The following is an 11,837-nucleotide window of genomic DNA, read 5'->3' on the forward strand; positions in this document are numbered from 1 at the left end:
GCCCAAGCACAGCCCCAAATCCCTGATTAGAAGATCGCCGAAAACTCCTGAAAAAGACACCGAAACCCCGAACTCATAGCCATTCCCCTGGCGCAGAGCGCTCAGATGATACAGTACCAGCTGGCCTGGATCCATAACAAAGCATGCATTGAACATTGACTGATGACGTTCAAGCAGTCTGTCTTTTTCTGACGTCGACCAGAATACTGAGCACCGTGACAGCACGCGAGGCGCGCGGTTTTTCCACAAGGGGCAGAGCTTAGGCTGTGATTTCATCATGTGGCACCGCATGTAGGGCCCAGATGAAGTTTCAGATCAGTTTGAGCTGATTGCAACTGGGCGCAACAGATTGGTCAAGCGGTTGCATGCTACAGTGACAGAGACGATGGCTGTTGACTGGGGAGAACACTCTGCAGTGCATGGAGCTTGGTCGGCAGTCTCACATAGCAGCACTGCTGGGATATCGGCGGTGTTGCCAGCACTGCCGTACCCCTGGGCAACGGTGCAGCCGACACAGCACACTGCGACCGGGCCTGACCTTCGGCGATGCAAGGGCTGTTCTCTACACTTGCTATACATACAACTGTTGCACAGTTCACCGGCTATGTTCGAACTGTACCGTGTGAGCTTCCTGACCGTCGCGCTACTTATAGCAGCGCCATCCCCAACTCTTGAAGTCCCCAACACACACAAACATAAACACAAGCACGCAAGCACACAGGTACACAACCATATATATATGCTCTTCAAGACATTCGCCTGCCTTGTGGCCTTAATGGCGCCAGTTTTGGCGGCCCCTATCCCAGTCCGCCGAACGGCTATTGAAGCGGCTATGCTTGAGATCGAGCGAGACGTCCTGCCTCTCCACCTGATTTCGAAGCGTCGGGATGTTGTAAATCCCGAGAACACCGCATCGGCGGAACCTTCCCTCTGACCAGTGTAGCGCCTTCCCTACCGGCTACCCAAAAAGACACTCCGATAACCGAAGATGAGGCTGCTCTTGAGACAGACGCACCTCTTGTGTTTCTGACGTACCTAGGGCATGTGCCACCGAAGTTGTCAGGTACCGGTCTCTATCAAAGAGGCGGTTTGACAACAAGTTTCCAAGTAGCTTGCATTGATCGCGCGGGCGAAGACGCAGGGTGTAGAGACATGCACAGAGTATAATTTCTGCAGGTCAAGTCTCCAGCTACCATACCATTCAAATACGAAAGTGGCAGTTGTTCCGAGAATTGTCCCATGCCCCGCCCTCACCTGTGGTCCAACATGCATTACATGCGTTGCAATGCTGAAGCAATCGCCGTGCTCCACCTTCCCCTCTTGGGCACAAGCCAGCATCTGATCCCGAGAGCATGCATGTGCACCCAGCGGCCATCGGAGAAAGGACCGGCGCGGGCGGAGCGGGCAGTGGGCATCGGTGATGCTGCGGCGATTCAGTCGATTCACCCCCAAGTGCAATCCGACACGTCCGCCCCTTTCGGCGTCCCTGCGCCAGTGCACTAAGTGCGCGGAGCCAAGTCGTGCAGAGAATGTGCATGGATCACGTTGGTCGGCGGCTGACGGCCTGGACAGCAGGCATGCATGCATATAAGAAGGGCCAGGTGACTCAGCACTCAATCGCGCGTACGCCAATCGACACCAGACGACAGCATGCTCGCCCGCACCATCCTCTTCGCCATCACCGCCGCCGCGGCCGCTCTCGCGGCCCCCGTCCCCGCGCCTGACGCAGCCCCCGCCCCCGCTCCCGCCTTGAACGCTCGCAAGCCTGCCCAGTCCTGGTGGGTGACCAACGACGGCATCGTCGACACGGACGGCGACGGCGTCCCCGAGTACTACCCGTCGGCGATTGTATGGTCCACGGTCCCGCCGTCGAAGTAAGCGGCTTGAGGAACAGTCATCGGTCGAGAAGATCTGCCGCCGCGGTCCATGAGCCCATGACTCGAGGATATGGAAGCCGTCCCGTGAACGCACTCCCGGACAGCGAAGCCGGCAATTCCGGCAAGGAGCAGTATAAACTATGGATGCTATTGTAATTGTTAGGACTTGAGTGATGGGCACTTCTGGAGAACAGTGCGAGTGAGACGGTCCAGGCCTGTGACCGTCGCGTCATAGCAGCCGGGAAGCGGACATTCTGACAGCCCCTATGCCATGTGCCCAATCTGCTACTGTAACAGCTCGTATCACTGGGACCTGCACAGGCCTTGTTGCTCCTGCTTCTCGAATGAGGCTCACTGTCATCTATTCAACTACCGAGTGCCTTCATGCTCCCCGAAGGGCATGCGTCCCGGTGGATATCCAAAGATGTGCGGGTCAAGACGCGGCGGGGATGGCTCGCGGCCCCGCAATGGCCTGCAGTAGGCCGCAATAGCGCCATCCAACGCAACCACTTCCAACCTACCGCGCCATTAAGACGACCCGGGGCACCCAGGGCATTTTGAGGGTGGGCGGGCACATTGCTCTTTCCGCAGACCGCAATCGTCCTCGCCCTCACTTCTGGCTACAGACCGACATCCGGAAAGCGGTGCGTCGCCGATCGTGATCATCTGAGGTTATCGCTGCTCCGACGCGCTAACGGACAGGGACCGATATGTCTGGAACTACGTTCGCGCGAGGCCATGCACACTGCACAGCCCGTGATCAGTCAACCCATCAATCCAGACCCATGCGGCTACCGAACAGAAGGCCGCGATCTGATGGCCGCAACCCCAAAATCAGTCGCGCTGGCCTCGACCCTTCGAGCCAACGAGCCAGAAGAGAACACCAGTGCTGCGCTCACTTTGGACCAACTGGTTCAGTTGCACGTTAGCTTTCACCAGAAACATGCGATCGCCATTCAATCACACGGGGTCTAGCGATCACCGCTGGATCTAGTGCCTATGCGGGGTGTGACAGTGGCGAGGGCTAACGTTGCTCCGCACTGGTCCAGACGCAAACAATCGCCAACTGGCCGGCTGCGGACACCGAGACTAGGACTAGACTGCGTGGGGGCCGTAGAGAGAGCGATAAGCGCCAGCCCTTTTCCTCGGCAAGCACGAGCCAGTTGCGTCGTCAGTCCGACAGAGACAGGTATATAAACCCGCCCCTTCTGTCTTCGACAATCGCTCAATCCTATCAAACACACAACGATGCTCGTCACTCCGCTCTTCCTTCTCCTCGCCGCCGCCCCCGCCTTCTCGGCCCCCATCACCCCCAACAGCGGCACCCTCACGACCGACGAGCACGGCGAGCTCGACGCCCGCGGCTTCGGCGACCTAGCAGAGCAGATCCAGGCCCAGAGCGGTCCGGGCGGGGCCAGCGCCCTCGAAGTCAAGGGGCGGGGCCTCGGGGCCATCATCGAGTCGGTCCTCGAACATAAGACTGGCGGCATCGTCATGGCGACTGGGGTCGGGCAGCTTGCCCCGTGGCCCTCATCCTGATCCTTGAGCACCGTCAACGGATCATTGGAAAGAAACTTTTACTTAGCGAAATGGAAACTGGGGTCAATAATGTATGGCTTTTCTCTGTTAGGCGTCGTCAGTCTCGGTCAGCATGGTCAGAGACTGGATGTGAGCACTGAAGAGCGAGAGTTTGGTTCGTCAGGGATCCTCGCGGGCAGCGGGCATGGCCTCGACTACGGCGATTGAAGTGTGAAGGCACGTTCACGCCCGGCGAGACGACGTCGTTGTACTAGCACGTAGCGACGGCGTTCCTGGCCATGAGCGACGAGCGACGAGGCCTGCGGAGACGGGTGAGAGGGATATTTATTCTCGCCTGAAGCAGCCTCTCAGCCGCATCAGCGCTCATTAACAGCCACGAACATACTACTGCACGACCGCACATTTACGGTTCTTCTCACTTGCGAAACATCAAGCGCATATCCGCAAAGCAGCATGCTTTTCAAGACCGTGGCCGCCGTATTCCTCGCTGCTGCCGCGCTCGCCGTTCCCGTCGACCCGATCACGGTAACGGGCGATGTTGCCCCGCAGCTCTTTGGGGATTGGAAGCGTGCCGAGCTGACAACCGCTGCCCAGAAGTGAAGAAAGGACTTGCCACTTGCAAACATTGGAACGCCGTGTCGATCAAGGCTGCACTGCATTCCGGCAAGTGATCGACAAGAATAGGAGGCGTCGTCTTGAGTGTAGATGGTAATTGATGATAATGGGAGGCGATGCATGATCGAGTGGATGAGATAAAGATGAAGCGGTGCAGAGAGCGAAGAATGGATCAATGTTACCCCCGTTGTATGCGGTGCTGAGCGGTGCAGCAACCGACGTCATGGAAGCAATTTATCAGGCACCTCGCTCGGTCGGCGGCGGCGGCGGGGCGTGCCTGAACTCTGAACGCGTTTCAACTCCGTCGTCGAGCGACCACCCAGTAACACAACGAGATCAAAAGAGTGACAGCGTCCGTGCATCTCCAGATCTCTCCTCTTTGATATCTAGCCCTCTCTTCACTCGACTCATTCTTGCTCTTCCCATCCACACACCCACACATCCACACACCACACCCCGCCGTCCACCATGGGTCTTGCATCCGCTCTGCGTGAGCTGCATCCAGTTGACGATAGCTAACTCCCAGTGATGGCGGGCGTGGCCGTCATCGTCATCAAGAAGATGAAGAAGAACAAACCCCAGGCAATCCAGAACACACCCAACCCCCTCGTCACACCCTACCCTCCCCCTCCCCAGCAACAGCACAACTACGGCCAGGCCGCGGGATACGGCGCAGCAGGCGCAGCTCCAGGCATGGCGGCCGGGGCTTACATGGGTTCCTCTGGTGCTCCTCCTCCCCCGGGAGGACCGCCTTATGACCAAGTCCGCGCCCTGCTCATGAAGTGCGTCCACGACCAGAAACTCACGGGTTTCCTCCGCCCCCAGGGCCCGATGGACGTGGACGCAATCGCGCGCCAAATCGTGGACACTGGCGCGGTGCAGATCATAAGCGAAACGTGGAAACTGCCGCCGCACGTCGCGATCGATCTCTGCCAAATCGCCCTCTTCAACGTGGCCATTCTCGTCGACGATTCTAGCAGCATGCACGCCGAGAACGGCGAGCGCATCAATGACGTCTCCGCCATTGTCTCGAAAGTCGCTGGCGCGTGCTCCCTTTTTGACGACGACGGTATCGAGATTCGCTTCCTCAACTCCAACGAACAGGGCAACAACCTCGAGAGCGAGCAGATGGCGCAGGACTACATCCGCCGAGCCAAGTTCAAGGGTGTTACGCCCCTCGGCACTGCGCTCGACCAGAAGATCCTCCAGCCCATGCTCGTCCGTCCCGCGCAGCAGAGGCAGCTCCGCAAGCCCCTCCTTGTGGTTGTCGTCACGGACGGCGCGCCCCAGGGCGAGGCGCCGAACGCTCTCGAGAGCGCCATCACGAACGCTAGGAACGCTCTCATGAACACGCCCTATGGGCCCGACGCCGTGTCGTACCAGTTTGCCCAGGTCGGTAAGTGTCCCACAGCTTGCAAGTACAGGAAGCGGCTCAGCTGACAAAATAACAGGAAACGACGCGCAGGCACAGCAGTTCCTGTCCTCGCTCGACGAGCACCCCGTTATTGGCGGATTCGTGGACCAGACCATGGCGTACGACTACGAGCGTGCCGAGATGAAGCAGAAGACGGGCAATGATTGTGAGCTGCAGGGCGTGTGGTAGAGCTGACAGACAGTGACGCCGCAGATGTGGCTGCTCAAGCTGCTCCTTGGGCCTATCGACACGAGCTACGACAGGAAGGACGAGGGTGCCCAGCAGCATGGTGGATGCCCCCACCAGTATGGTCAACAGCAGTACGGCCAGCAGCAATACGGCCAGCCCCAACAACCGTACGGCCAGCAGCAGTACGGTGCCCCTCCCCAGCAGTACGGCCAGCCGCAGTATGGACAGCAGCCGTACCAGCAGCAGTACGGCCAGCCCCAGCAGCCGTATGGCCAGCCTCAGCAGCAGTACGGCGCGCCTCCCCCGCAACAATACGGCGCTCCGCAACAGCAATATGGCGCCTCTCCCCAGCAGCAGTACGGACAGCAGCCCTACGGCGCCCCTCAGCAGCAGTACGGCCAGCCCAACGCGCCTCCGCCATACACGCCCAGCTCGACAGGCACGAATATGAGCTACTACAACCCCAGCGGGGGCAAGTACTAGTCTCCCTCCTGCACTTTCTTCTCGCATTCGCTTTTCTTGAACACTGGAGTTTGGAGAGTCAGAAGTATAATTGGGGAGAACAAAGGATAGGGAGAGGAGACACGATATACATGCATGTGTCTACCATTTTGTTTGTGTACACTAAAGGGTTTGCGCCAAGGAACGAGGATGTGGAACAAGGTGTGCGACAGGGAATTGATGAGAACGCCGTGGTACCCGGATCTTTGCCTGGCGGAGCAGAGTGCGTCCACTTTAAGCGAAGCGGCGAGGGCCGCTGGGCGAAAAGTCGAGCATACTAGCTTTCCTTACATCTTTTCGAAGACCGCTATGATCCCTGAGTGTATGCCCTATAGAAGTCTGTGCTAGAACGATAAGCTAGCTAGGAAAGGCAATACTAGCTCAACGGATGAGCGCGCGAGGTCGTAAGCGGACGACATGCGAACCGACGGCCCCCACCCAGCGGAGATGGTCTGTCCTCGCCGTCGCCGGCGGTCTACTCTGTACCCCAACACCCTCCCAGCCTCCGTGTGCGGCATGTATCCAATCGATCCGTTTCCCTCTGGTCCGAGCGGGGATCATGTAGACCTGGCTGACGAAATATGGCCTGCCGAGCTGATTCGTCTGGCAGTCTGACGTGAGACCGCAGCACTGTCCGGGTATGAATGCGGCCCGGGTGTGCCTGATACCCGGCAAGGCGGCGCCGGTAATAAGCGGTAGCGGTATGTCCCAACAGATTGCACTCTTCAGGCCTTCAGCTCTGGCAGACGGCGCAGGGAAAAAAGACACTTTTACACGCGCTAGAGATGCAAAGAATTGGGGAGATTGGGGAGATTGGGGGCAGAGGGTCGAGAGAGAGAGAGAAAAAGTCGGGCAAGGACAAGGGCTGATGCAAGCAAGCCGATAGATAGCCGATCCCTCCCTCCTTATAACCCGTTCACCTCATCTCTTCCGACAACTCCTCATCACACATCTCACCTCACCACCACACGCTCCTTCGAGAGCAACCCACTCACCATGACCATCTACACCTCCCACGTCCCCGCCCCGGAGCTCCCCGAGCTCTCCGTCTTCAGCTACCTCTTCCCCTCCCGCCCGGGCCAGTCGCCCATCCCTGAATCCGCCCGCGACCCAAACTTGGTCATGTACATTGATGGCCTGACCGGTCGGGAGCTCAAGCGCGGCGAGATCGAGGACGGTGCGCTCCGCGTTGCCACTGGCCTGAAGCAGAGGGGTGTGAAGAGGGGCGACACGGCCATGATCTTCAGTCCGAACAGCCTTGACTGGGTTGTGGCCGCTTATGCGCTGCAGGCTGCTGGCGTCACTGCCTCGCCCGCCAACGTCGCTTAGTGAGTTCCCATCAAAGGAGTGTAGCTAACGACCCAGTGGCCCCCGCGAGCTCGCGCACCAGTACAACGACTCTGGCTCGAGTGCCATCTTCATCCACCCCGCGCTGCTCCCTATTCTGGCCGAGGCCAAGGGACACTTCAAGACCGCGCCCTCGGACGACCGGATCATCCTCCTGTGCCCCGACGCGCAGGCGCCCCAGAACACGCCGTACAAGACGCTGTACCAGATCCGCGGCGAGCGCGCTATCCCGGAGGAGTTCAACGGCGCCGACTCGCGCGAGACAGCGTGGCTGTGCTACTCCTCCGGCACGACTGGATTGCCAAAGGGAGTCCAGACGAGCCACTACAACCTCACGTCCCAGCTGCAGGCCGTGAACCCCGTGTACCCAACTCTGGTCCCCGGGAAGGATACGATCCTCGGAGCCCTGCCGTTCAGCCACATCTTCGGCCTCGCGACGCTGGTGACGCAACCCCTCACTTCCGGAGTGCCCGTCGTCGTCTTCCCGAAATTCGACGAGATCCCCGTCCTCTCCGGTATCCAGAAATACGGGATCAGCTACGGCTGCGTCGTGCCGCCCATCATCCTTCTGCTCCTCCACTCCCAGAACACGGGCAAGTTTGACCTCACGTCGCTCAAGACACTGCAGTGTGGTGCTGCCCCCCTTTCCCCGGAACTCGCCGCCGCGTTTGAGAAAAAGTTCCCCCACTGCCGCGTGTCCCAGGGATACGGACTCACCGAGACCACGCCGACGATCACGTACGGCAAGCCGGAGGACATGGAGGGGCGCAAGGGGTCTTGTGGCCGTCTGATCCCGACGTACGAGGCCCGGTTGGTGCAGGAGGACGGCAGCGATGCGCCGGAAGGAGGCAGGGGCGAGCTCTGGGTCCGCGGCCCCAGTGTCATGACGAGGGGCTATCACCGCAACCCCGAGGCGACGGCCAAGACGATGAACGGCGACTGGTTCATGACGGGCGACGTGGCGGTGCGCGACCCCGAGGGCTGGTACACCATCGTCGACCGCGTCAAGGAGCTGATCAAGTACAAGGGCTTCCAGGTGCCCCCCGCCGAACTCGAGGCGCTGCTGCTGACGCACCCCGACGTCGTGGACGCGGGCGTTGTAGGTGTCTGGGTCGAGGAACAGGCCACGGAGCTGCCGCGGGCATACATTGTCGCCCGCCCCGGTCTCATCCCGGAGCAAGGCAGGGAGGAGGCCAGGAGCAAGTTTGGGAAGGAGATCGCGGCGTGGGTCGCTGGTCGTGTCGCGCAGCACAAGAAGCTCCGCGGCGGCGTCAAGGTGATTGACGCCATTCCGAAGAGCCCCAGTGGCAAGATTCTGAGGAAGGACCTGAGGGTTGTCGCACAGGAGGAGATCAAGCGCGAGGGCCTGGGGGCCAAGGCGAAGCTGTAAGGCGTTCTTGGACTCGGATATTATAGATATAAACGATACGTAGAAATCAATAGACATGCATTCCGGCAGCTTTCCTTTCCTACTTATACCAAGGGCTTGCTGGATCCTCGTACTCACTTCTGCGATGTAGAGCTTGCAGCAGAGCTCCTGCTCCTTGGTCCACTGTTTCGGTATCGAGCTCGGTGGGTCGCGCACAGACCGAGCAGATTATCTTATCATGTTCCTGTCGTCCTTGCTTTCTCAACCCTTACTCTTGCTTTCTCCTACTCTCGCTTTCCATGCCATGTCCACCCCTTCTCTGGTCCTCCCCGGTCCTCATTTGCAGCAACCCCCGCCATGTCTTGGCATCCAGACCCACCCGCGCCCGCGGCGTCGGCGTCGGAGAAACTATCGAAACTTGATAGGCGGCATGCTCCGCGCCCCCCTTTGGCTGTGTTGCGGGGCCGTCGTATAAACTTTGAGTCGAGGTTCAAGGCGCGCACAGATTTTCAGGGCACTCCCAACACTCCCAAGCAGAGGGCCGATCCCTCCGACGCTGGACCGAAGATCTATCAATAGCAGCGGTGTGTGGGCTGAGGGGCTCACGTGAGCGTAACTTGGCAAATTTCACGAAAACCCTGAGTATGTTTTGATTTCTGTCCTCAGGCTCTGTGGCTCGGGTGCCGCCCACGACGCGAGATGGAGCTTCAAACCTGGACTCCAGGTCTTCAGGCAACGCAGGAGGAGCCGGAGCAGCAGGTCAGGCCGCAAGCGACCTCCACCAAGGGATGAAGTATTGCAACGAGCCTTACCCGTGATCACGGGCTTGAAGTGAACTCTCAACTCCACCCACCACACACCATGGGCCTGTCACTGACCCGCTCGCGCTCCTCGACGGAGAAGAAGGAGAAGGACCAGGAAGGACGTGCCGACGTCGAGGCCGTCGTTGAGGATCTCGAGTTTACGGAGAAGGGAGAACATGGGACCAAGAGGCACCTCGTGAGTCCTTCCGCGATTGGGATTGTGGACGAGTGCTGACGAGACCAGAGCCCACGAGTCGTCTGTGAGTATCACACCTCGATCGACACGTTTGTCGACGCCGACAGCGCCGGGAACGCCGAGAACGAGCGATCAAGACATGCACCAGCTCGGCTGTGCACTGTGCCCCATTACGTTGAACTCAGAGCTGCGCCCGACTCTGGCTGGGCAGTTCTTGAGTGCAGTCATTCTCGCCCATCCGGTGTAGAGCCCTGTCGAGACCTGCCCGCTTTCGCTTCGCTCGAGCTCGCTAACATCAGCCATGATCGCCATCGCCGGCACGATCGGAACGGGTCTGTTCCTCAACTCTGGCGCTGCGCTCGCCCTCGGCGGCCCCGTTGGCGCGTGGCTGGGATACACCCTCATGGGCATCCTCGTCGGTATGATGATGTACTGTCTCGGTGAGATGTGAGTATCACCAACGCTGGGCTGTCCTGCCCATTGCTACCTGTGTTTCTGCCAGTCTTCTGGTCTCTCGATCGACCTCTCGTAAGGTCCAGAGGGGACGTGCGGGCGGTAGACACACTCGCTTCGCTCGTCTGCTGACTCGCAGGTCCTGCTACTCCCCCACCGTCGGCGCGTTTACGGAGTGGGGCAGCGTGTTCGTCGAGCCCGCGTTCGGCTTCGCGATCGGGTTCAACTACGTGCTCATGATCGGCATGGCGCTGGCTTCCGAGCTGTCCGCGTTTGCGATTCTCATCGGATACTGGGACAAGGACGCGAGCCACATCGGCGCGTACATCACTGTAGGCCTTGTCGTCTGTCTGCTTCTCAACGTCGTTGGTGTCAAGTAGTGAGTAACTACCAACTATTGGTGGGCGGTGCGCTGACGCTCGCTCAGCTACGGCGAGGTCGAGTTCTTCTTCGCGTGGGTCAAAGTCCTCACCCTGATCGGTCTCGTCATCTTCGGCATCATCGTCAATGTCGGCGGCGTCCCGAGCAACCGCGAATACATCGGTGGACGATACTGGCGTACCGAGCCCTGGAACGACACGTTCATGGACCTGAAGCCCGTCGGCAAGGCGCGCTTCCTCGGTTTCTGGGCCGTGCTCACGCGCGCGTCCTTCTCGTTTGGCGGTGTCGAGGCCGTCGCCGTCATTGCCGGCGAGGCGCACAACCCGCGCCGCTCGATCCGCCTCGCGACCCGCGCCGTCTTCTACCGCGTCGTCGGCATCTATGTGCTCACCATGCTCATCATCGGCCTCAACATTGACCAGCACTCACCCGACCTCCTCCGCGGCGTCGAGGACAGCGACGGCACCGCCGCCAGCTCCCCCTTCGTCATCATCGCTGAGCAGGCCAAGGTCAAGGTTCTCCCCGAAATCATCAACGCTGTCGTCATCACTGCCGCCTTCTCCGCCGCCAACGAGGACATGTACGCCGTGTCGCGCACCGTGCTCGCGCTCGCCAAGCACGGCGGCATTCCCCGCTGGTTCCTCCGCACGTCGAAGCAGGGCATCCCCATTGGCGGCGTCATTGTCGCGTTCTGCTTCGGCTGCCTCGCCTACCTCTCCTGCGGCGGCGACGGTGCGAACCAGGCCTTCATCTGGCTCTCGAACCTGACCGCGCTCGGCGACCTGATCTGCTGGGTCGCCATCTGCTACTGCTACACGCGCTTCTACAAGGCGCTCGAGATCCAGGGCATCAACAGGCGCAACCTCACCCTCCGCGGCTGGTGCCAGCCGTATATGGCGTGGATTTGCTTCTGGTTCTTCAGCATCATCATCCTCTTCAACGGCTTCACGTCCTTCATCAATGGCTTCAAGGGCGCAGACTTTGTCGCCGCGTACCTCACCCTGCCGCTCGTGCTCCTCGCGTACCTCTGGGACACGATTTGGCGTCGCTCAAAGGTCGTCGACCTCAACGAGGTCGACCTCTCTGGTGGACCCCGTGCCGCGCTCAAGGGCACCCGCTACGACAAGTAAATACACACACATAGACTTGCATT

The 11,837-nt window shown here is 59.8% G+C and overlaps 4 protein-coding genes across 4 annotated transcripts; all 4 read left to right on the plus strand.

Annotated features, from left to right (window-relative positions):
- Positions 1-3,125: 3,125 nt before the first annotated feature.
- On the plus strand, positions 3,126-3,416 carry A1Q1_03705 (uncharacterized protein; the record flags this gene model as incomplete). The annotated part of the gene is made up of 1 exon (XM_014323455.1): positions 3,126-3,416. The coding sequence occupies one exon, from the start codon at positions 3,126-3,128 to the stop codon at positions 3,414-3,416; it is 291 nt and encodes a 96-aa protein (XP_014178930.1).
- Positions 3,417-4,559: 1,143 nt separating this feature from the next.
- A1Q1_03706 (uncharacterized protein) lies at positions 4,560-6,117 on the plus strand (the record flags this gene model as incomplete). The annotated part of the gene is made up of 3 exons (XM_014323456.1): positions 4,560-5,427; positions 5,483-5,630; positions 5,709-6,117. The coding sequence occupies 3 exons, from the start codon at positions 4,560-4,562 to the stop codon at positions 6,115-6,117; spliced, it is 1,425 nt and encodes a 474-aa protein (XP_014178931.1).
- A 1,014-nt stretch (positions 6,118-7,131) lies between these two features.
- A1Q1_03707 (AMP binding protein) lies at positions 7,132-8,872 on the plus strand (the record flags this gene model as incomplete). Its single annotated transcript, XM_014323457.1, has 2 exons — positions 7,132-7,463; positions 7,501-8,872. The coding sequence occupies 2 exons, from the start codon at positions 7,132-7,134 to the stop codon at positions 8,870-8,872; spliced, it is 1,704 nt and encodes a 567-aa protein (XP_014178932.1).
- An 840-nt stretch (positions 8,873-9,712) lies between these two features.
- On the plus strand, positions 9,713-11,814 carry A1Q1_03708 (uncharacterized protein; the record flags this gene model as incomplete). The annotated part of the gene is made up of 5 exons (XM_014323458.1): positions 9,713-9,850; positions 9,899-9,914; positions 10,150-10,297; positions 10,353-10,682; positions 10,731-11,814. The coding sequence occupies 5 exons, from the start codon at positions 9,713-9,715 to the stop codon at positions 11,812-11,814; spliced, it is 1,716 nt and encodes a 571-aa protein (XP_014178933.1).
- Positions 11,815-11,837: the final 23 nt, after the last annotated feature.

The sequence above is a fragment of the Trichosporon asahii genome, assembly GCF_000293215.1.
Source record: "Trichosporon asahii var. asahii CBS 2479 unplaced genomic scaffold scaffold00056, whole genome shotgun sequence".
Classification (NCBI taxonomy): domain Eukaryota; kingdom Fungi; phylum Basidiomycota; class Tremellomycetes; order Trichosporonales; family Trichosporonaceae; genus Trichosporon; species Trichosporon asahii.